At 32.4% G+C, this 24,390-nt stretch overlaps 1 protein-coding gene across 2 annotated transcripts in view; it reads right to left on the reverse strand.

Moving 5' to 3' along the window:
- Positions 1 to 1,619: 1,619 nt before the first annotated feature.
- Positions 1,620 to 24,390, reverse strand: part of LOC145686413 (trypsin-1-like) — an 88,905-nt gene continuing 66,134 nt past the window's right edge. For both annotated transcript variants that reach the window (XM_081759707.1, XM_081759706.1), the window contains 4 exons: positions 11,878 to 12,083; positions 8,888 to 9,096; positions 5,556 to 5,619; positions 1,620 to 2,123 (listed from right to left, as the gene is read on the reverse strand). In XM_081759707.1, the coding sequence (XP_081615833.1) occupies positions 1,999 to 2,123; positions 5,556 to 5,619; positions 8,888 to 9,096; positions 11,878 to 12,083 (604 nt within the window). In that variant the 3' untranslated portion in view covers positions 1,620 to 1,998. The remainder of the gene's footprint in view (positions 2,124 to 5,555; positions 5,620 to 8,887; positions 9,097 to 11,877; positions 12,084 to 24,390) is intronic.

Genomic DNA, 24,390 nt, shown 5'->3' on the forward strand with positions numbered 1-24,390 from the left:
AAAATGACGGTGGGTCAAAATGGAAACAGAAACCTAATTGAAAAGTCCATGGTCACCCGTATAAATTGGAAACGGTGAGACAAATGTGAAAACAGGAAAGGAAATGTAGTATTATTTTCAAAGTACGATTTAAGTTAAAACGTCCTGGCCCAGGGTCCCAGGTGGGGTCCAACTGAAAAAGTTTCAAATTGCAAGAGGGGTTAAGTAGCACATCGTTTGAAAGCTGTTGTTAAATGAAAAAAGATGGAGTAAGTCTCGACTTTCTACGACAACCCTGTGCAAAATGGCGACGGGTCAAAATGTAAACAAAAGCTTAATTGAAAATCTATGGCCACCTTGAATCTAAGATGGTGCTTAAAACTTATGTCATTTATAACAGTACAAATCTAAATTTCTGTTTTTCTATATTATGTATTTAGAAACAATAGGAAGACTAAAGAACAATTGAATTTCGATTCACTTCAACTATTATTCCATTCCGTAACAACACATGTATGTTTTGTTCCTAATTCACGTTCGTCATGTTTCTCTCGATATCATTTACGTGAATATAACGAATATGCGATGAACACACAACTCTTACCTAATATTCATACTGCTAAACAAAAGTTGAATACCTTCGGGTATTTTTCTAATTTTGTCATACGTGGTTCATACATAAAGGATTTGCTGCACCAGTCAGGTAGGGGGCTCTATTTTAACGTGTTCGTGATTGGTACATTTGTATACTACTCACTGGTTTCATCGCAATATTTCAAGCAATACCAAATATACAAATAAATAAATAAATAAAAATAACATTCATTTACAAGATTGGCGAGCAGTACCAAACTAGGTGTAAACTATTTCAGTGCATCGAGCTGCGCAAACTTTGTTAGTTTGTCATAATATTCCAAGAAATAGCATATTTATATACAAACTCATTTTGCACGCTGGTAGCCATTTTGGATTACAGATGATACTCTGATATTTTATGGATATCTGCTATTAACCAGAGAAATCAGAGAATACAAAAACACATGTTGCATTATTTTAAATGAAGAGTATTACTACCAATTTCAAATCTCTAAACTTAAAGAATTGGAAGTATAGACATCTTACAGTTAGTAGAACCCCTACTTCTTCCCTCCACATTCTCTTTCAAATCGAATTCCCAATAATACTTCTTGAACTTCCTCCTGGCTGTGTTGTTTGCGTGCGCACCTTCAGTGCAAGAACAAGGATTAGATTCTCAATGGAATTCCATGTGGTTTCCATAAACGCTAAACTGTACGTCCACGTCTCACACAGCCTCTGTACTGAACAGAACGCTAAAGCCGAAAGCAACCAGTCACTAGAAATTAAAAAAAAAGAAAAAACTTTCCTTATTGGCACTTTATGTCACAAATCTTATGAACTGTCCAAATTTCAAGTTTTTAACTTAAGTAGTCTTGTCTAGGAGTTGATCAGTCAGTCAGTAAGGACTTATTTTATATTGAGAGATTGTGTTTTTGGTGTTTACAGTTATTACCAAAAGAAACACTTCATGAAATATTACGTATTTAAAAAAATAAACCAAGACCATCATTCGATACATTTCTTGTTCACATGAGAATTTAAATGTATATCTGTGTATTCTATAGTGTTCAGTTTGATGTTTTTATCGCAGATTAAGATTTTATTTAAGTGACAAATATGCTACATGTACTTCTAAAAAATACTTCAGTGTTGAGATATTTGTTACATAAAATTCAAACCAATTAAAAATGAGTTGAGAAAGAAATCTACTTGTATCTTTCTTTTTTATTTTCTTCTTCTTTTTCACATTTGAGTTTTATTTTAGGATACAAACATCTAAACAATAGACATATGGAACTACGGACATCTCTTGAATGTAACATTCACATCAAGTTTCGCTACAATCTCGTTAAAATCATTATTTCCAGATAATACTGACACGTTCTATATAAAATTAAGGAACAGTGAATTACTTTTTATTTGATCAATCAGCAAAAACCGTCAGTATTTTCTGCAGGTATTTGAGTCTTTTATGTGACTATAAATCCAGTCAACATAATTCTCCACTCGTGTGTACACTCCGGGTCTTCCAGGTTCTGCACACCCTACTCCCCATGATACAATGCCTACAAAGAGATATATATTTATGAGATGTGATTGTTTACATTGGAAGAACATAATTAAAGTAGAATATCATAAATTTAAATCTATTTAAAAAGTGTAGTTCAGATGATAGGCTTTCGTTAGAGATTTCTAAATTCATTCAAATAAATCAATCTCATCCCTGAAATTCATAAATATTTCATTAGTGATGCAATATGTAGGTATGTGTAAGATCTAATACTGCAAGTCATAAAAAAGTACTCATAGTCTATCTTGAAGATTGATGTTACAACAATTTCAAATTGATCAGAAGATGGAGTTAGAGCCCTTAAAATAGTTTTCTGCATTGATGATCCATCTTTAACTTTTAACTGTCTGGTTTTCTTAAATTTATGCTGATTCTCTCTTTGCAGTTTACTTCTGTCTAAACCGTTTCATCTCCACAGCATATATTTTTTATTTCTTCTTATTACTTTGCCATAACATGTTCAAAATGCGAAAAATTATGAAATTTGCCTGACTTATCAAAAGCTGATAAGGAGAAAGAACAAAAATAAACGGGCAGAGAGGGTAACGGACGAAAATGTTTTCAAACGGATAGGAAAGAAGAGGGATATTTGAACCGTCATCCTCCGAAAGAACCCTAATTGGATTGGACCTATCCTGCGAAAAAGAGTCTTCTTCATGACGCCATAGAAGAAAAGGTGGATTGAAAGCAAGTAGTAAGTGGAAGGAAAATAAAAATGATCGATGATTTGAAAAATGGAAGGAAATATTAAGAGTTAAAAGAGGAAGCTGAAGATGGAAAGGCGTAGAAGAAAAATTTCAAACTAGAAACTAAAAGGAAAAAACGACTGTTAGTTCCAGGATTTGCAGATATGCAGAATAGTTAATAATAATAATAATAATAATAATAATAATAATAATAATAATAATAATAATAATAATAATAATAATAATAATAATAATAATAATAATATAGTATATATCATAAATTGTATTAACGTAAAAAGGACTTGACTGTCTACATATTGAAGACGATAACGTTGTGAAGTTTCCAGTTCTCTTAGGTTCTAACAAGTAAATTCAATTACTTAACTCCAAACTATTGCGTGTCTGTCTCTAACGTAACTCGGTAACCTTTAAGAGATTACTCTAGAAGAATTTATAAAATCGACCTGAATTTTCTGTTTTTAGAATTGGTCGCAATGTATGTATTAAATAATGTTTATTTATACTCATATTAAAACATTTTCTACTTTTATTTATTTTAACAAATAAATAAATAATAATCATTCATTTGCACTCAGAAGAAACTCAAATTCACTTATAAAGCTTCTCAACTGTGATCTACTTATTTAACAGCGCAAAGACCCAATGGAAGATCTCTGATTTGAAACCAGGTAATGTGAATCTTTTTAGACAACATTATGTCCGTGTTTTTCGAAGGTCTCCTTTCTACTCCCTCATTCTCATTTCACGACAATTTTCTCATAATCATTTATTATCATTAATCGTTCTCCTCCTTTAGAATACAGGTCAATTGCCACTCGCTGAACCCTAAGTGTATGATAAATAAAAGAGAGGCTAACAGAATTGGCATAGTCTCTTATAGAATCGCACATGAAAAGACGTCCCACACTTGGAATCCAGTGGAGCACCAAACTTGCAGTGAATATTAGTTCCGGAAATACGAAGATACAGGTCTCTTTAACATACTCACCTGTTACTGAGCACTAATTCTGAGGAGCCCTCAAAACAAAAAAAAAAAAAAAAAAAAAAACTATTTTGTGCGACTGTAATGGAGGCCATAAACGCACACACTTGCATGACCAACTTGAATGAAAGATTTGTGACGTCATGCATGTGGGAAGAATTTTTCGCCCACACACGTACCAACTTGCTGTTCAACTTACTAGAAGAATAAATGTGGAGGAAGAGTCACGAGATTTCTTTTGCTGTCGTTATTGGCGAACCTAAATATAAAGCAACCAACTTGCATGAACGAGCACATACACAGTAAACATGTATGAAGAACAGCAAAACCATCATGCATGTTTTCAGAAGATTTTGAAAACTTTCAACATGCATGAACAAGGCCATACACAATTAACTTGCTGTGGTTTTATCATTTTTCATGCATGTTGGAAGGTTCTTCATGCATGTGTCTGCGTGTATGAGTCTCTTAAGGAAGAGAAGAGGCAGAAATAAATCGGTTACAAATTCGAAAGAAATGTCTACTCAGAACACTCAACTCAACATGCCTGTGTTTGCTTATAAAATTCAATAATATGTGAATAACTTTATTTGTATATATAATAATCTGAAGTAATGACACTCAACAGAGGCAGTAAAACAACTCTAAATCTTATACTTGAAACTTGTTATACATGAAACTACAGAAGGAAGGCATGTTTTTTCTTTAATTTAACGTCCCACGTATATGATGAGATTTATTATAATAGGGGAAACAGGAAAGTGAAAGGAACCAGAGAACACAGTGAAAATTCAAGCACACGGTGCTTCTCCACCTCAAAGCCCACTTGACGGATGCTGGGATCAAACCAGGGGGATCAAGTGTCAGACGTGAGTGTCGTACCACTGATCCACCCCAGCCGCACAGAAGACATGTAAAGTTACTTCTAGATGCAATGTATAACTTAGTAGTTCCCCTATGTAGTGAGGTGATTACAGAGAGATAAACGGATTCACCTTATGTTAATTGTGTTAATTCATTTGCAATAAGCCTGAAGCTTACTACTGTTAAACATAGGTTATTGCTATTCTAAATTTTATATATATATATATATATATATAGAGAGAGAGAGAGAGAGAGAGAGATAATTCAACCCCCTGACTCTATGGCACATATCCCTGCCCTCCCTCCTCTGAGTTCCAGTATGGTATTTGAGTATGAAACACATTTGTAATTTGTATAAAGTTTTTTTAAGTAGTTCATTCCTATATATATATCTAAAAAAAAAGTTAAATCAAAAATGTTTCGCAAAAGTATTACTTCCTTATTACTCCTTAGTTTATACCGTTAAAAACATAAAAGAATTTGAAATCCTAACAGTATCACATTATAGCCTCTCCCGTTGATGCAGTAGCTAGCACGTGCGCCTTTGAAGCACGTGGTCCAGTGTTCGATTTCCGGTGGGAGAGTACAAAAATTAATTTCACAATAATGCTATTTCATAATAATTCTTGTCCTTTAGCCTAAATGGCACATACATGAGACTTTAAGCTAAAATATTTAATTTCATTTTCTTTTCATTTCACTATCACATTAAATTTAGATAAATTCAGAAAAGAGTGATACCAATAATTTATATCAATGTCACAATATATTTCATATATCAGATACCATGTTGGAACTCGGATATTGTGGCATCATAAGCGCTAAGTTGCAAAGTCCCTTAGTTTACTTATAAGATATTATAATCTTCCGATACCTATTTGCTGATATTGGTCACTTCCTGGAGTAATCTCATTAATCAATGGTCCTCCGCTGTCACCCTGCAATAAAAGTTTATATTTTTAATAAGAATAGTACAGATGCGTATTACATTCAATTACATAAAATTTCCGAAAAACAAAAATTATAAGGACGTTTGAAATTTAGATTCGTGACTTATAATTAGGGAAGCAGTAAGTTTGTTTGAAAATATACGTTTGACCTAACGATGCCGTAAGTGAACTTAGTACAATTTGTTTTATAATAACTTTCATCTAATTGTATACCTTCACTATCTATATAGTTTTCGTGTAAAGACATTAAATGCAGTTAAACAACGTAATACGAAAATTACGTTATTACATTTATTAAATTTACAGAACTAGAATCTATGCCACATTATTACTTCCATAATATAGCAATGTGTTTCTATATTTTTAGTAGCAGAATTAGTAAGCTATTGTGAAGTGGGACAATTCTGGCACGGGGCAGTTATGCCAAGGTCCTATTATTTCTACGTATTTCAGTTATGTAGCATAATTCAGTATCCAATACTTAGCATTACACCTGCACAAGGTAAGTATAATTGCTTAAAACACTGGTTTTAGTAGCTGTTATAAGCAATAGAAAAATGTTTCCATCCACCCCAAAGGAGAGTTCATAACGAATTGTCGGGCGTTAATTTTTAAACTGGTCATTTTTTCTTTAAAAGAATGTTTTAAGTAATGGAGGTGTTTCCACCATATTCCAAGACACTATAAAAATTATCATATTAATTATTACAATAAATTATATGATTTACCAGGGATGTTATAACTGTCCTATTTTATTATGCTATGGGTTAATTATGGCGATGTCCTCTTTTAGCGAAAAAGAAAATGTATTAATACAATTCTTATTGTATTAATACATTTCGAAAATTCGAAAAAGAAAATGTATTAATACAATGCTTATTGGGACTCTTAGTCCCAATTTATTTTTGTTTCAGAATTTCGTAATTCTTTCTAAACTTATTGTTTCTGACCTCATTTAATATATTTTGAGAATGTTAGTGGTAGTAGATGGGCTGGTACCAGGTCCTAATTGTAAAAGACAAAATAAATTCATAAATAATCCACTAACAAAAAAGGATAAAAATAAATTGTTCCCATTTGGGAACAGTGGGCTTAAATGGGTTTAAGACCTGCTGAAATTGGATGTCTTTGTAAACATATGAGACGTACATTACTGGTCAGGAATTTTTTCGACGTTAATGTAGTGAAGTGGATTTTTTTCGCCCGCATACGCTAAATATAGTACTTGAAACGTATAGTAGAGGACAGTGAAATAACAGTGAAAACATACAAATGCGTTTCTAGGTATAACGTTGATCCTTTCCCAATAGATCTGGACTCAGACTTTGACAGAGAAGTTCCTAGTTAATCTGTGCCTTTACAAAGTGTCTCAATGTAGGCGACAATAAAGGTTGCTTATCTCCTATATAGGTATGTTTTCAGGTTAACTACAAGTGTGGTTTCTTTTCGTAGACTATTGATAGTGTGTAACTTCGGCAGTCATTTCTACCTAACTAGTGAGTTGTATGACAAACCAGAATTGTTCATTTTTCTCGTATTTTTATTTTAGTGTTATTCCTTATGCAAATACGGTATTTATTTTGGCTTTCATATTAATTTTCTGGTACAGTACAGTACATTTATGATATTCATTGCAAAGTCTGAAACCAAATAGAATATTCACATGACCATGCGGAGGCAATGTTATCCTTAAATGAAGAGAGAGTTTGCTCTTCAAAGGGTTGTGTGTCGTTATTTCAGGAAGGGGTGAATTCCTTAACCAACGAAGCTGAAACTGTATTTTTTGTAAAATTGTTAATGAAAGCATAGAAAGGTGCCCTACATTTTGTATTTAGTCAATCCATTCGAAGTGATCCAGAATGTGCACTCGAAAATCTCAAAAAATTTAATTTTTTAATGAATATATATCCTATATAAGGGTACTTCAAAACCACGAAAAAAAATTCTTTACAACACCCCATTTTGACCTAGCTGCTGCGGCCATTTTGTTTTCAGGCGTTTATGTTTTTCTGAATATCCCAGAATATATTTGTTTTATCGAATTGAAAATGGCAGAATAAATCTTAATTTCAAATTCCCTTTAGAAATATGAAGCTACTGAGTCATAATGTTGTAGGCATCACTTTCACTCTTCTAAAACAAACAAACCCCAGACCCCCAAGCTTTACTGGACCAAATGTCCTTTGAACGAAATGTGCTTTGGACCAAATATCCCTGGACCAAATGTCGTTGGACTGAATATCTCTGGACGAAATGTCCTGTGGATGAAATATCTTTGGACGAAAAGGGTGGTTACCGTTTCAACATCACTCCTCACTTTACACGGTAAAAACAACGTAATACATTAGTAAAGATTTTCACTTCACCTATAAGATCACTGAACTATACCTATATATTTATTTGTTATAATTAAATTACATTGAATTAGAATTTTCAACGTTTCTGTGAAACAGCTTAATAACACATTGTTATGCATTTAATAATAATAAAAAAGTATTCATGGAAACAGTGACACAAGGTCCATGTTGAAAGTTCCAAAGATTTATAATGTTCTGTGTCTCTTCTGCTTAAAGCCAGTAATGTACTCTCTTCCCGTTAGTAATCCAGGTGCAAAGTCAATATGATGTTCTTCTTTCATTATTTTTCATACATTTCTTTGTCATAATATTTTAAACGCAAGCTTGGAAGTAAAAGATAAAATCTATCATTGTTCTGTAGAAAGTTCAATGTTTATATAACAAGTTTGCCAAATGGACGTTGTCTGCACTTTCGCATTTTACAGTATGGTAACACTAGAAGAAAGAATTGAATTTCTCCTGGCGACATGATTCTAATAAATGTTTTCGGGCTATGAGCCAAGTACAAAAATTGATTCCTGACGTTTCGAATGCAGACATTGCATTCAACTTCAGGGATTGTGACGATCTACTGAAAATGAATGCAATGTCTACATTCGAAACGTCAGAAGTCAATATTTTCATTTGACTAATAGCCTGAAAAAGTACTAAAATGTAACGCTATTCATGCATATCATTTTGTAGAATTTAATGAAACCTATTGGTTGGTGTATGTATCATTTTGAACTTCTTTTCTCGCAAATAATAATAATGCAGAATTTCGTTTTTTTTTTTTTTAATTTTATTTTATAAATAGTAGAGAGCTACTAAAGCTCAAAACTGGTATTATTGTTTCAGTTAATTGGAAAATTCTAACTAAATAATAATTAAGTTTTTATTTTTTCTCATTCAGCATTTACCTGACAGGCATCCTGCCCTCCTTGGTCATATCCGGCACATAACATATTGTCAGTAATATCTGCGGCTTTGTATTGTATTTTGCTGCTCTTACAATAAGATTGCTCTATAAGAGGAACTGTTACTTCCCGTAGAAATTCTGCTGGACCACTGTCTTCACTAACAGCACCCCATCCACTTACTATGGCTACCTTGCTGTTGAATGTTCCACCTAGCAACAAGTTAAGCAAATTGATTAGCCACAAGAATAGAAGATACAGGTTATGAGGCTCTGCAATAGCATATATTCATCAGTAAACTACATTTTTCGGCTTTCACTAAGAAAGATGAATAGTATTACATTCTGTGAAATGTATTTGTGAAATCTAAACAAAATTACCTATTAAAACTAGTTTTGAAATTTCAGAATTTTCAGTTTTCATCCTCAGTAAACAATCTGCATTATTGACTTTATGGGAAACTTCTCTGCGAATTCCATGTAAATCTAAAGTTTAAAACTTAGTCCCGTTATGCTGAATTGTGTAAGCTTGAGCTCTTCGTAAACACAGGCCGACTAACCGACACAAGGCAAGACATGTAACAAATACATTTTCGAGATGTAAGGATCATGAAATATGTAAATTGTTTTCTTAAAACAAACCATGAAAAAGTTCAAATTTCACTAAAACGTGGTATATGCTTGTCTTCATAGGTGCGTTACTCTCTCCCCATTTAAAACCTTGTTTTTTTAGAAAATGTTCAATTTTGATTTAATATGACGAATATATATTTTTAAAACTTCCAAGATAACCTTCATTTGATTTTGATTCATTATTCTGTAAATTTTCGTAGGGACTCTTTTCCCTAATCCCCAGTGCTTGGGATTAAAATCAGTCAAGAATGTGAAATGAATTAACTTTTAGGATGGATTATTAAAATAAGATCCCCACTCTCGCTATTAAAATAAGATCCGCGATATTTTTCATAGAAATATTTAGCTTTCCATGCAATATGGCGCCTATTTTATGAGGTTTCACAATCATTTCCACTAATGTAATTTCAAATCAGTTGAAAACAAGAAAGTGGCAATTTCTCCCGACTCGGGTTTTAAAAATATGTTATATGATAACTTCCGTAAAAACTATTCGATTTTGATTCTTTGTGATATATGTTTTTATTGAGGCTTTCATGTAATCCTTACTGATTGCAATTGAGGTAACTCAAATGTGAGAAATCATTTAACTTCCTACCCATAATGATTTTTTTTTTAAATGTTCTACCATCACTTTCGTAAAATATATATACGAACAAAATAGACACTATGTTCTATAAACTCCTGAGCTTTTAAATACATTTTCACTGAAAATGAAGTGTAACGTAAAAACTGAGAAAATGTATTCCCTCATTATCCAAGCAGTTGAGACGATTGGAAATTCTTACATTATATATATTAAACATAACACAATAACACACTGAACAAGGCTATGTGATAATATGTGAAAAACACAATCACGTAACAGTTTCAACACAATAACTGTGCCTTCATCAGACTTCCACTTCTTCTGAAATCGAATAAGCGTCTCAACAATACAGCAGTAACGATAATGGATACAGAGCAGTGATTTCCTACAATCGCTTACGCGTTCCAAGAATACATTATGTCTTCATCCTTAACTCTCTACTGAAGCCGGAATGCACTACAAGTTCTGGTTTCAGTATTGATCTACATAAAACAGAAACGATAGTGGATAGCGAGAAGCAGTCTTATGTAATCGATTAAGCGTTCTAACAATAAGTACCACTTTCTCTTTTAACCATTTATTCAAACCGAAAATTTCAGAAAATCAACCTGCTCCTTCGCCGCTAAGCTATTAGCTTACGCGTCTTTACTGTCAGAGACCCGGGTCCAATTCCCCGCGGGAGCTCATGTGGTCTGAATTTCACGTTAATCAGTTGGCCCACGTCTCATATAGCCTCTCTGCTAAAATCAACTCAAACACAAACTCAAAAGATCAACTACTTCCAATTTTAACATTGCTCACCATAGAATAAGAACCGCAATAGATAGCGAAAAGTTATTTTCTGCAATCAATTTAGCGTTCCAAAAATGTATTCTATTTCTCTACTGAAATCGGAAGTGGTAGAAATAAACCACTTGCAGCTTCAACATTGATCATTATGAAGTGAAAATAGTAACATATAGTAAGAAGCGGTTTTTTGTTATCCATTAAACATAAATTTCATTTCCATTATTAAGTCTCTACTTAAACCAGAAGCAGTAAAAATCCTCTATGGTTTTCGGGATTGCTCTGCTTAAAGCAAAAGCGATGAGAGCCCGGTTTTTAACGGTTATAGAATGAAGATGGCATCGAGAAGCAGTTTTCTGCAATCGATAAAGCGTATCCAAGAATACATTCCATCTCCACTATAATATATCTACTAAAACTAGAAGTGGTATAAATTTACTACCACTTCCGGTTTCTATAATTATCGAACCAAACTCCTTCACGCGGTGTACACGTGATAATACTACTTGCTATATTTTGAGTAAACTGCAACACAAAAGTAATGTACAGGGTGGACCAAAAGTCTACATACACATTACCCTCACTATGGCTCTTGTGGGTGGTTTCTGCTTCCTCCACGCCGAACACAATCTCTATTTCTGTAGTTATATAGTACTTGTATTCACGACGCTTGGTGAACTCTTCGTTGCCAATGTTATCTGATTTTCGTCAATGGTCATCTCCGGTCCGCAGACAAAATACTAAAACAATTGGCCGACATAATTTTTGAGGAATCTAACATGAATTAGTCTTACATTCATGTCAACAAACCATTGGAAGTTTCTGTGGAACTAAACGTGGTTGCAGGAAGGATTCAGGCTCGCTTCTAACCTCACTTGTCTGGGACGTCCATTGAAGTACTCGCTTTACCTAGCACTAGTTTATTTAAACCATTCCACTAGATTAATTTTAAAATAAGTAAATAATATAACATAAAATAGAATTACCTTTCTCCACAAGGCACACAGGCAAGGCTCTTGGATTAAACTGAATTGGCGTTTCCAGTTCCACCAAAGCAATGTCATTATTAAAAGTTGATTTCTCGAATTTCTCATGTTGAATAAATCGTTTAACCTGTTTGATAATTCCTTCTTCATTAATTCTATATTTATCATGAAATCCAAAAGCAGCATCCACAATATCAGGTACTACCCTGAACAAAGAAAGAATAAAATAAATTATAATTATGTATAATAAGAATAAAATTGTAATTGGAACATGTAAGATATGAAAATTGATTCCCAGAGTACACCTGCAAAAATTACGTACATTTGTAACACATACATTAGTGGTAATATGGCATTTTAGTTTTAACAAATTTAAGACAAAATATTTTAGTAACTAAAGACGACTCACCAATAGTTCGACTAGATGAACATCATCCTCCATTAATAATCGAAGTAAACCTTCATAGAAATAAAGATTACCGGTACACAAAAAAATATTCAGCGTACAGGTACAACTTTCAAAACGCGGATTTTTTAAAAATGTATTAAATATTTCGTGAAACGGATTGGGCATTTCTGCAGAGAATTGGTAATGTAGATGTAGCTGTAGAACACTTTAATGAAGCAATAAAACAAAAAAATTAGCATAACCGTACCCAAAAGGAAAACGAACTCAAGTAAAACGTTTCCTTGTTGGTTCAATAAGGATATACTGGACACGATTAAGCTAAAGGAATACCATAGAAAACACAAAAAACAATCTGAATATAACACAATGTTGTATAAAGAATATCGAAAACGATTAAAAATGGTCTAATGATGAATAAAGCATATAAAGATTTCGTAAGGGAAATGGAAGATAATATTATAAGGGATGCAAATGCATTCTGGAAGGTTACTAAAACTAAAAAGGAAAGGTAATCTTCTATAAATAAAAAAATAACATTAAATAATAAGATTTTATGTGATGATAAAAATATATCTGCTGGTTTTGCAACATATTTTAGGTCATTGTATGCTGAGAACAAAGCATATTACAGCATGTGTGAATGTATCAAAATACACGTAAATAATTCATTAGTGTTACAGTCCATAAAGATAGATGAATATAAAGCAGCAATAAAAAAAATAAAACACAAAAGGGCGAGTGGACCTGAAAAGACACCACCATATATACTTAAGACTTGCTCTGAAGTATTGATGTATCCTTTGTGTACAATTTATAATCTAATCCTGAAGAGCAATTATTTCCCAGTCTCTGGAAAATTACAAGAGTCTGTCCAATTTATAAGTCGGGAGAAGAAAATAAGGTAGAAAAATTATAGACCTGTAAGCATAAAATGTACATCTGCGAAAATATTAGAGCAAATAATATATATGCGTATTTTTAATCATATAAAATATTTTATTTCTGAAAACCAACATGGTTGGTACTCGGGTAAATCAACATTGACTAACTTGATAGATTTTACCCACGATGTTTATGATGCATTTCATAGAAAAACACAGGTGGATACTATATATATGGCTTTCGCTAAAGCTTTTGATAAAATTAACCATGACATCTTATTACAAAAATTTTCTATCTTTGGTATGTCTAGTCAAATATGAAATATATAAGTATGTAAAATCTTTTAAATATGATGTAAACTCAGGAGTTCCACAAGGGTCCAATTTGGGACCATTATTTTTCTTGTTGTTTATAGACGACCTTCCAACCAAAATTAAAAGTTCAAAATGTCTCCTATATGCTGATGATATCAAAGTATATCAAGAAATTAATAGTTACGAAGATACATTGCTACTACAAGATGATGTAACTGCTATATACAATTGGAGTGTAGATAATGACCTCCCATTGAATTTTAGAAAGTGTTACTACTTCAGGTATGTAAGTAAAACAGACACTGAAAAATATACATATACAATTAATGGTAATAATATATCAAGAGTATATTCTATAAGAGACCTGGGAGTTACAATTAATTTTAATTTGTCATTTCATGACTACATACGAAATATTATAAGAGATGCATATAAACCATTAGGGTTTGTAATTAGAAATTCAAAACATTTTCATAACTTGCATACCATTATTGTGATTTACAATGCTATGGTTAGATCAAAATTAGAATATTGCTATCTTATATGGAATCCATATCAGAAATTTCTCCAGGGACACCTCGAACAAATTCAAAAGAAATTTTTAAGATATTTATATTTTTAAAAAATATAATATGTCTACCTATGAAAACAAATTACCGTATGTTGCACTATTGAAAGAGTTTGACTTTACATCGTTAACTAACAGGAGAGAATATTTTGAACAACTATTTCTTTATAAAGTCATAAATGGAGTAATGCAAAACAGTTCCTTTTTAGATAAAATTAGTTTTAATGTAAAACAAAATCATTTAAGAAGTACATATCTATTCTAATGCGAAGTAGACAGAACAGAAATGTATAGAAACTGGCCACTTATAAGAGTGTGTTCGAAGTATAATGGAATAATTTCGACAAAGAAAGAGATAGATTTGGATTTTAGCGAAAACATTATGAATTTTAAGAAGAAATTAGAGAAGGTTTATACAATGTAAAATATTTTAAATTTAATTTGATATATAAAATGTTTTATTTGTAAATGAGTACACGAGGATCTTATTAACATCAAGTGAATTTTCAAATTTATTTTTACTTAATTTTATTTTTAATTAGTTCTTGTGGAAGTGAAAAGTGAAGCTTTTGAGATGTTACATTCTTACAAATAATATGGATATTTTAGTTTGTTTAATTTATATATTTTTTCATTTCATTTTTGTATTTTTTTTTTTTTGTGTGTGTGTGTGTGTGTGTTTCTGCATAATAAGTATACAAATGTGCCTCTCATATTTGAGTACGAATGATATATTTTTTTTTTTTTCAAATCTTTTGTTTCCAAGTTATGAGCCACCAAAATTGTATTATATTTGGACAAAGAAACAATGAACTAATCACATTTTAGATGGACAATTGGTGGTTAACAATATTGTTGTATTTTTTCTTTCTTTTGGGCACGATTACCATGAAAATGGAAATTTTGAGTTATCATCTCTCAAAAGAGAATAGACAGAGAAGAGCAAGGTCTATTTGATGGTATTTTAGCATAAACGTAACTAAACAAATTAACAGCGTAGACCTCAGAAATACCAGTACTCCAGGGAGCGATTTTGATAGAATAACAAACTTTAAAAGTCATGTTCCCACAAATGAGTCTTCTAACGGGTGTGCGATATATAATCTTTTAAGCTAGAACATAAAAATCTTCAATATGATGTAGTGTGGGAACCGTAATTAACATATTTCAATGTGTGTGTGTGTGTGTTCATTCATATAATTTCAACATAGATGCAGAGATTTTTATGATATGTATTTATTTATTTGCAAGAGTATTCTTTCTCGGTGGTCTCATATAAACTTCATGAGGATCTAACATCAGTGTTTGTAGCTAGACCATGAAAATTTTTCACAACTGTCAGTGCTTGTACTATAGTTGTGTGTATGATTGCGTGTAACTTCAATATAGGTGCACCAGGTTCTCTTGTTCAGATTCCTTTCGTTTGAAAGAGTATGCTTTCATGATGGTTTCATGTAAATTTCATTAGGATCTGATGATAATCTTCGGAACTAGACCTTAAAAATCTTCAACGCCTGACAAGTGTTAATACCATAATCAACTGATTCACTGTGTGCATGTTCATGCATAACTTCAACATAGATGTACGAATTTTGATTATTCTCTTTTAGTTTCAAGATTATAGATCCGCAGGTTTCATATAAATTTTATCAGGGTCTGACGAAAGACTTTGGAAACACGATATATATATATATATATATATATATATATATATAGGCTTGCCAGCGACCTGGAAAACCTTAAAACCTGGAAATGTCAGGAAATGTTGTATACTGGTGATATTAACTTTTTAAGAGGTCTAATTACCTTATTTTGAGTGGATGTATGTTATCTGTTGTACATTACATTGAAAGCACTTATTGAAAAATGTCCATTGAAATACAAAATAGTGCGAAATCTGTCATGTCTTATTCCAAATAAAATTAGTACTAACCAAAGTGTAAGCGAAGGGAAGATGTATAATGTTCTTGAGGAACCTCATAACAAGAATATAGTTGTAGCTGCCAGAGCTGGAAAAGTAAAACGTCAGTTTCCCAAATTGTGTATTTCAGCGAAAAAAGAGTGGAAGAAGGAATTCGAATCATTTAATGTATACACAAATAGGTTAGATGTCTTTTATTGCAATCTACTTCACAATAGTGAATTCGTTGATTTGTGGGACATAATTAAAATGTTACTTGTCCTTTCCCATGGAAATCTTTCCATTGAGATGAGTGGAAAGACATGCTAAGTTAACAAAGACATGCTGGTGGAAAATATGCATGAAGAATCTTTAGAGAGTTAACGAATTATTCATGATACTATACAATGTTCTGGAGGACCCCTTGGTATTGATATAGACTCAAAAATTCTTCAGTACGTACGTGGATCATATGCATGTTATGAAGAAGCCATGCAAAGGAAAAGGACGGAAACCACTATTAAACGAATTAAAGTAGAAGGAAAATAAGCGCGTGGCTAATCAGATTACAATTTTAGAAAAAAAGAAAAGGATAGCAAAACTTTCATTAGACTTCCACTGAATGCAAAAATTTGGAACATGAAATTAAAACCTTGAAAGCATCCCTACAGTAGAGAACTGTGGAAACTAAGGAAACATGCAGTAGTAATCTGTTTAGTGTGAACTTCTATAACATAAATTATGTAGACTGCAATCATGAGTACGATAGTATAATTTTATTATAGTGAAGGAGGTGTATCACAGATTTAAACCTTGTTAATTGTATATTTAGAAAAAAATGAATGGAAAGCAGTGAGTGGATGTTGTGGAGTGCTTTCCATTCATTCTTCTTTGGAGGAAGGAATTATGCCTGGAAAATAATAGATCTTGCCTGGAAAACCTGGAATTGTCAGGGAAAATCGATTTCAGAAACCCCTGGCAACCCTGGTAATTTCGTGTTCCGATATGCACACCCGCTAAATGTATTGTATGTGACAGTAAACACGCATTAGTGCAATAACAGCTCTCTACAAGAACGTTAACCCGTGCCGACTTAACGACAAAGTAATGAAATAACGTTTCCACATTATAATTTACAATGTCCAACCGTGATAACGGAGAAACCAAAAGAGACAGAGAAACGAAACTTTGCATGAAGCAACCAGAGGAAGGAAAACACCTGCCCGTGTATTAACGAATATCACCCCAGATGAACATTGTCGCCAACCCAAGAGAAAGTTATGGTTTTGTAAGTCGAATGACCTAAATTGGATAAGCAATAACGAAAATAAAGACAAAGAGATTGTAAACGCAGATCAGTGTTCCAAACTTTTCGAGAAATAACATAAAACATGTATTAAATGCAAATGCATACCTATATGTTTGTACACTCATGTTAACTAGATCGACCCATTATATCCCATTTTATAAGAATTAGTCTCGTCTTCCCTTTAGTTTAGGTATCTAACTAATTACTGGGTAACGAGAAAGTAGAACAATTAAATAAACTTACAAGAAAAGCAACCGATTTTTTTTTTAAAAAAAAACATTAAAAACAGAAAATAAAGACTTTTTTAAATAATAAAGAAGAAGCAATAGTAATCGACGTCAACAAAGAGTTAAAAGGTAAAAAATAATAATAAACCATTTAAAAGCAGTTGATTACTATTATCTATATAAAAAAAATACAGTTTGTGCCAAGCAAAACAAATTATTGCCTCCTAATATTATCACCCAAACTAATTTTATATTAGGAATTATTTTGTTGAGTTGACACAGACTTAGATAGATAGATAAGAATGAACTGCTTTTAAATGCTTTATCATCAATGTTATCTGCTTTTTAGCACTTTTATTATTTTCTGGTTTTAGAGCTTTTGTTGAAGTCGGTTAATATTACTTTATTTATTTATTTTTAATTTTAATACAGTATGAAGAATTTTTATAAGCATGAAGAACTTATCTAGGCTTAAGATATTTTTATCATCTACCTAGGTATGTCAGAGGTATGTAACAATTTTGAAAGACAGCAAGAGGAGTCTCAGCGAATTGAATCCCAACTTTCTGTTGATCGTAGTTGAAAATCCAGGGAAGAACATGTTTAATTTCGCTAGTGAAATGAAATGAAATCTTTCAGTTTTACGTCCCACGATTATGCCGGCTAGGCTAAAGAAGACGATGATGAGAAGAGAATGCAATGGTGGAATGAATAGAGTACGAGAAAATGCGAGGACCCCGAGAAAATCCACGCATATGGCTTTTGTCCATCACAAAGTTCACTTGGCAACCTGGGATCGAACAGGATACCCCATACTCAATGCTCTAGCACTGAGCCACAGCTGTCCTTCTGGGATCGAACAGGACACCCCATACTCAATGCTCTAGCACTGAGCCACAGCTGTCCTTCTGGGATCGAACAGGATATCCCATACTCAATGCTCTAGCAGTGAGCCACAGCTGTCCTTAATTCCAATAGTGTTTACAATTTTACTAATACTAGTCTACATAGACCATTATCCAAAACTAGTGAGCGTAGTATGGCTTCTGAATGTGTCATACACAATTTAAAAAACATACACTAATCACTTTAAAAGCACGCCAATCTTCAGCGTAAACAGAAGTCTGGCCAGGGACCTGGTAGAATAGTAACCGAGGGCCTTATGCAGAATCGTTTTGACGTATGATGAGTCTCATACTAAAGGCTTCATTATTGCAGGAAACATATGTTAGTCGAACTCTTTAGCATGACACTAATCACGTGTCAGAACGACTCTGCATAAGGACCCGAATGTCTATCTCGACTATAATATCCAACGCGGGCTTCAGACCTTCATACATCTGGGTAGCAGTCATCACTGGAGCTGAGCTGGGAGTCAGGCACTGTCCTATCTGTCTCGCATACCTTTAATAGAACATTAGGTCCGATTATCTACTAGGACTATTGAGAAGTAGTAGTACAAATACAGCACCTTGACAGTATAACAACGCTCGTTATTCTGCTGGAAGCCTCGCAAGGTTAGTGCACAGATATGCTTAATACTAATTAAATTCTCTTGAATAAAGACCAGAGGCGATCGAGATGGTAAGTTATTGAAACGGTAAATGCCAGGTGTGAGAAACGGTTAAATATCTTTAAGATGTTACGACGCACATTTTGTGAATCACATTGTATGGAGAAGAAAAGTGGACAATGCAAAAAAAAAAAAAAAAAAAAAAAAAAGGAGTACTTGAATTCTCAAAAATTTGTCCACCAAAAAGTCCACTTGGCAAACTGGGATCGTACCAGGGACCCCATGTATCAGAGGTGAACGCTCGAGCACTAAGCCAAGCTGCCCTTAATTCCACTAGTGATTATCGTTTTACTAATACTAGTCTACACAAGCCATTATCCAAAACTAATGAGCCTAGTATGGCTTCTGAATGTGCTATACACGATGTTAAAAACATATACTAATCACTTTAAAAGTACGTCAATCTTCCGCGTAAGTAGCTGTTTGGACTCATATGTTGAGTATTGCATTGTATGGAGAAAAAATTGGACAGTGAAAAAAAAAAAAAAAAACAGAAAAATATAGTACTTGAATTCTCGGAAATTTGTACATTGAGGAGATGGAAAAACTGCCTTAATTGGAGCAAAAAACCAAAGTAATGCATTGTAACCAAAAGAATAAAAGAATATAATTTGAAATAATAAAAAATATATTAGAATATTTATTAAAGAAGAAATTGTACACTGAGTGACGTGGAAGAAGCTAGAACGGAAGGAAAGCAAGGAAGGCAAAGAACTATAAAATTGATAGTGAGTCATTCCATGTCAAATCACCTAATTTTAAAACATGACCGTGCTTCAATGTCTCAGATTCTCTTTAATTTTTTTTTCATACATTAATACCAATGAAATTATGCTAAATTATTTTTTTCTAATTTTTTGGATGAGAAATGGGCCGGGGAAAAATTTTTGAAAATTATGAATTTTGCTTCAATTTCACTTTCCGGCACTCAGCATCATGGAACTAAAATTACCATAACTTCCTTATTTTTGAAGTTATTAGGCTCACCCAGGTGTCAAATGAAAGCTTAACTTTTGCTCTTTCTGTAGATTCTAAGTAACCTAGCAGAAAGTTTTTTGTATTTTTGTAATTATTATTTTTATGTACGGAAATATACAGTTTTAAGCTTTGTTACAAATTGTGTCATTGATCGTAAATTACAACTACGAAATTTTGGAGCTTTTTAAATAGAATCATCTTAGCACATACATGATATGGTTTTAAAAAAGGGCGCTTATGGTATTTTTGTAATTATTATTTTTTTGGTATTTTACATGTATGGAAATATACAGTTTTAAAATTTGTTACAAATTGTGTCATTGCTCGTAAGTTACAGCTATAAAATTTTCGAAACTTTTTAAATAGAATCATCTTAGCACACACATGATATGGTTAAAAAATAAAAAGAGTGCTTTTGGTATTTTTGTAATTAATATTTTGTGGCGTTTTGCATGCATGGAAATATACAGTTTTAAGTTTTGTTAGAAATTGTGTCATTGTTCATCAGTTACAACTATGACACTCTTGAAGCTTCTTTTTATAGAATCATTTTAGCACATACATGATATGGTTAAAAAATAAAAAAGGGTGATTTTGGTATTTTTGCAATTATTATTATTATTATTATTATTATTATTATTATTATTATTATTATTATTATTATTATTATTATTATTATTATTTGTGTTTTAAATGTACAGAAATATACAGATTTACTGTTGTTAATAGATTATGCCTTTTCTCTGAAGTAGTGATGGCTAATTCCGGAATTTTTACTTTCCGAATTCCGGAAAGTAAAATCGGAAAAATTTCGGAATTCGGAAAAATTATTATTTCGGAAAAATCTGAAATTCGGAAAAATTCCGGAAAGTGAAATTTCCGATTTCGGAAAATTTTGGCCATTATTACTCTGAAGTGACAACAGTCACACTTTAAAACTTTTTCAAATAATCATGTTAGTAAATATTAGGTATGTTTAAAAATAAAACTTGTGTAATGTGTAGGTTTGGTATTAAATAATATATTTTTGTATTTTAACTATGACTTTCAAATTTTTTCCTAACTGTACCATCGCTTACAACTATCAAACTTTTGTAACTTTTTATACGATTAGTTTGCATTTAGTAGGTATGATTAAATAACAAAATGGGATACCTTTTTTGTAATAATCTTGCTGTTTTGTGAATGGAAAAATAGGCTTAGCAATATAAGAAGTTGAGTGATTATTACAAACCCTATCAACAGAAATAAGAAATAATAGACTAATGTACATAGATGAAAACAATAAACATACATAGAAATACCAGTAATACTTTTTAGAATTACATAGATTTACATACAAAATGTTGTGTCCTATATTTCGCTGCTCATTTTTTTCATTGATGATATGATGTCTTCTTTTAATTTTGTTTTCAGTTGCGTAAGTCCGGGCTGATTGGCTTGTAAGAGATGGAACAGGAACTTACCAGATGATATTTTCAAAAGATATCCAACAAAAGTCTTCATTTTCTGGCCAGTAGAGTATAGAAGGGACAGAGCGATTCATGAATTACACTCTGACGTACAAAAATAATAATTACAAAAATACCATGAGCACCCTTTTCATACTTTAACCATATCATGTATATGTTAAAATGATCCTATGAAAAAGGTTTCAAGAGTTTCACAGTTGTAATTTACGATCAGTGACACAATTTGTAACAAAGCTTAAAACTGTATATTTCCGTACACGTAAAATACAAAAAAAAAAATAAAAATTACAAAAATACCAAAGCACCCTTTTTATTTTTTTAACCATATCATGTGTGTGCTAAGATGATTCTATTTAAAAAGTTTCAAAAATTTCATAGCTGTAACTTACGAGCAATGACACAATTCGTAACAAATTTTAAAACTGTATATTTCCATACATGTAAAATACCAAAAAAATAATAATTACAAAAATACCAAAGCACCCTTTTTATTTTTTTAACCATATCATGTATGGGCTAAGATAATTCTATTTAAAAAGTTTCAAAAGTTTCATAGTTGTAAGTTACGTGCAATGACACAATTTGTAACAAAATTTAAAACTTTATATTTCCGTACATAAAAAATAATAATTACAAAAATACAAAAAGCACTTTCTTTATTTTTAACCATACCATGTACGTGTTAAGGTGAATGTACAAAATAATTTCAAAAGTTTCATAGTTGTAACTTTTGAGCAATGGCACAATTTGTAAAAACCCTAAAATTTGCTTTGTATGCCCCTTAATGTTTGACAGTGTACTCTTTTGCAAGATTACTTAAGATCTACTGAAAGAGCAATAATTAAGCTTTCATTTGACACCTGGATGAGCCCAATAACTTCAAAAATAAGGAAGTTATGGTAATTTAGTTTCATGATGCTGAGTGCCAAAAAATGAAATTGAAGCAAAATTCACATTTTTTTTTTCAAAAATTTCTCCCCGGACCATTTCTCATCCAAAAAAATCGGAAAAGAATTATTTAGCATAAATTCATTGGTATTAATGTATGAAAAAATTTTGAAGAGAATCTGAGACATTGAAAGACAGTGCTCTAGGTGATTTGACATGGAATGATCCTAGTATTGATAGTATAATTTCTTCATCAAAAAGAAGTTCCCTAAGGATCTTACTATATGGAAACTTCTATATATGCGGTAAGTGACCTGGAAGATATGGTATAAAATCATAATTGATTGAACTGGTAGAGGTAGAATCTGTTCTCTAGTTCTAATTTGAGGTAGCTTCCCATTTATCTCACGATTTTGAACTAAATTTAATTGGAGTCTACAAGGATTCTGTGGCCTAGTTGTCCCCCTCATTTTTTTGCAAACCAGAGATGTCTATGGTTTCAGCAGAGAGGTGCACCCATTACTGTTACCAGACTTTTCAGAGAAGAAGAAAAACATTCTAGCAATATATGATACTCACATATGATTCACATACTAAAACGCACCAGAAAAAAGGTAAAACTTACAGGGAAAACAAAATCTGGTAATCTAATACCTACCTCTCCTACTGTTTGTGTCATTATATCAACAAGTTTTTGAGTAATATATTTTAGTAATTTTGTTAACTGTTATTTACGTTTCTTTATATTTCCATCAACTGTTCTTTCATTGTTCCACAAAATCGAAAACATTTTCTTTTCTTTTCTTTTATTTCTTTGCTTCAGCCATAAGAAAGCTACTGTGTTGTTTAATTCTCTCTTCCAACCCCTTTCTTATTTCTACTATATAACTCATAGCCTGTTCTTTGCATTTAATTCTATATACAACTCCTTCATCACATAGTGTACACAGGAAAGGTATTATGTAGGCCAGGAACTTAGGCAGGAGTAGGTCTTGGGCGTCCAGACCCCAACCCTTCAAAATTCATATTTATCTACAAATTTAGTCTAATTTTAGGTGTGAATTAACAAATTTTAATGTAACTTATCCTCATAATGAATCTGGATCCCTCGCACAAGCTTTGGATTCCCCCCCCCCCGAAAAAATCTTTGTAGGTACCTGGTGTAGACTGCAGGGTCATACTCAAAGGAAGATTTGAATTAACCCCTTCCCTTGCGCAAGATCTTATGGCAAAATTAACATTTACTATACTAAAATGTCTGTACAATAATCTGAAATTATATGAACTTGAAACCTTGATGAAATTATGTTTCTGGATGCGCTACTGGTATATACAGTAGGTTATAGTAGTAATATGTGTGGTCACACATACAGTCAACCTTTGACGCATCATCCGCATTTGGAAAGGATTGTCCGTCATGTGGTAAGCACTACGCAATTGAAGTTTCATCAGCAGCTTATAGAGTGCACTGTCGCAGCGCTTATACAATGCTGCCATCTTTGGAATATATCTCGAACTACTTAGAATGTTGTCTAGTGTCCTATTAGTATCAGTGGTTAGCAATGCTTTGGTAAGTAAACTTTACAATACGAAAACAACCAGATAAACAACCGGCATAAATATCACAAACAAACTGAGTGAGAAGAATTCAATTGGGGTAACAAAAGCAGAAAAGAAAAGAAAAATAAAATAAAAGAAAGAAAAAGAGAAATCGGAGTTTAAGAAATAAAACCAGCTAGTAAAGTGAAATGAAATTAAATATTTCAGTTTAACGTCCAACATTTATGGACTTTAGGCTAAGGGAGACAATGATTAGAACAAGTGAATAACGATGGAAGAACTGGTGGAATGAAAAAGTGGGAGGAAACAGAACTACCCGAGAGAACTAACAGACACAATGTTGTCCATCACAAACTTACCTGGCCGTGCATCGAACCAGGGTCTCTATGCACCAGAAATAAGCGCTCTATCGCAGAGCCACCTTGCTCCTCTA

This window comes from Thermobia domestica, chromosome 5 (assembly GCF_964235325.1).
Source record: "Thermobia domestica chromosome 5, izTheDome1.hap1.1, whole genome shotgun sequence".
Classification (NCBI taxonomy): Eukaryota; Metazoa; Arthropoda; class Insecta; order Zygentoma; family Lepismatidae; genus Thermobia; species Thermobia domestica.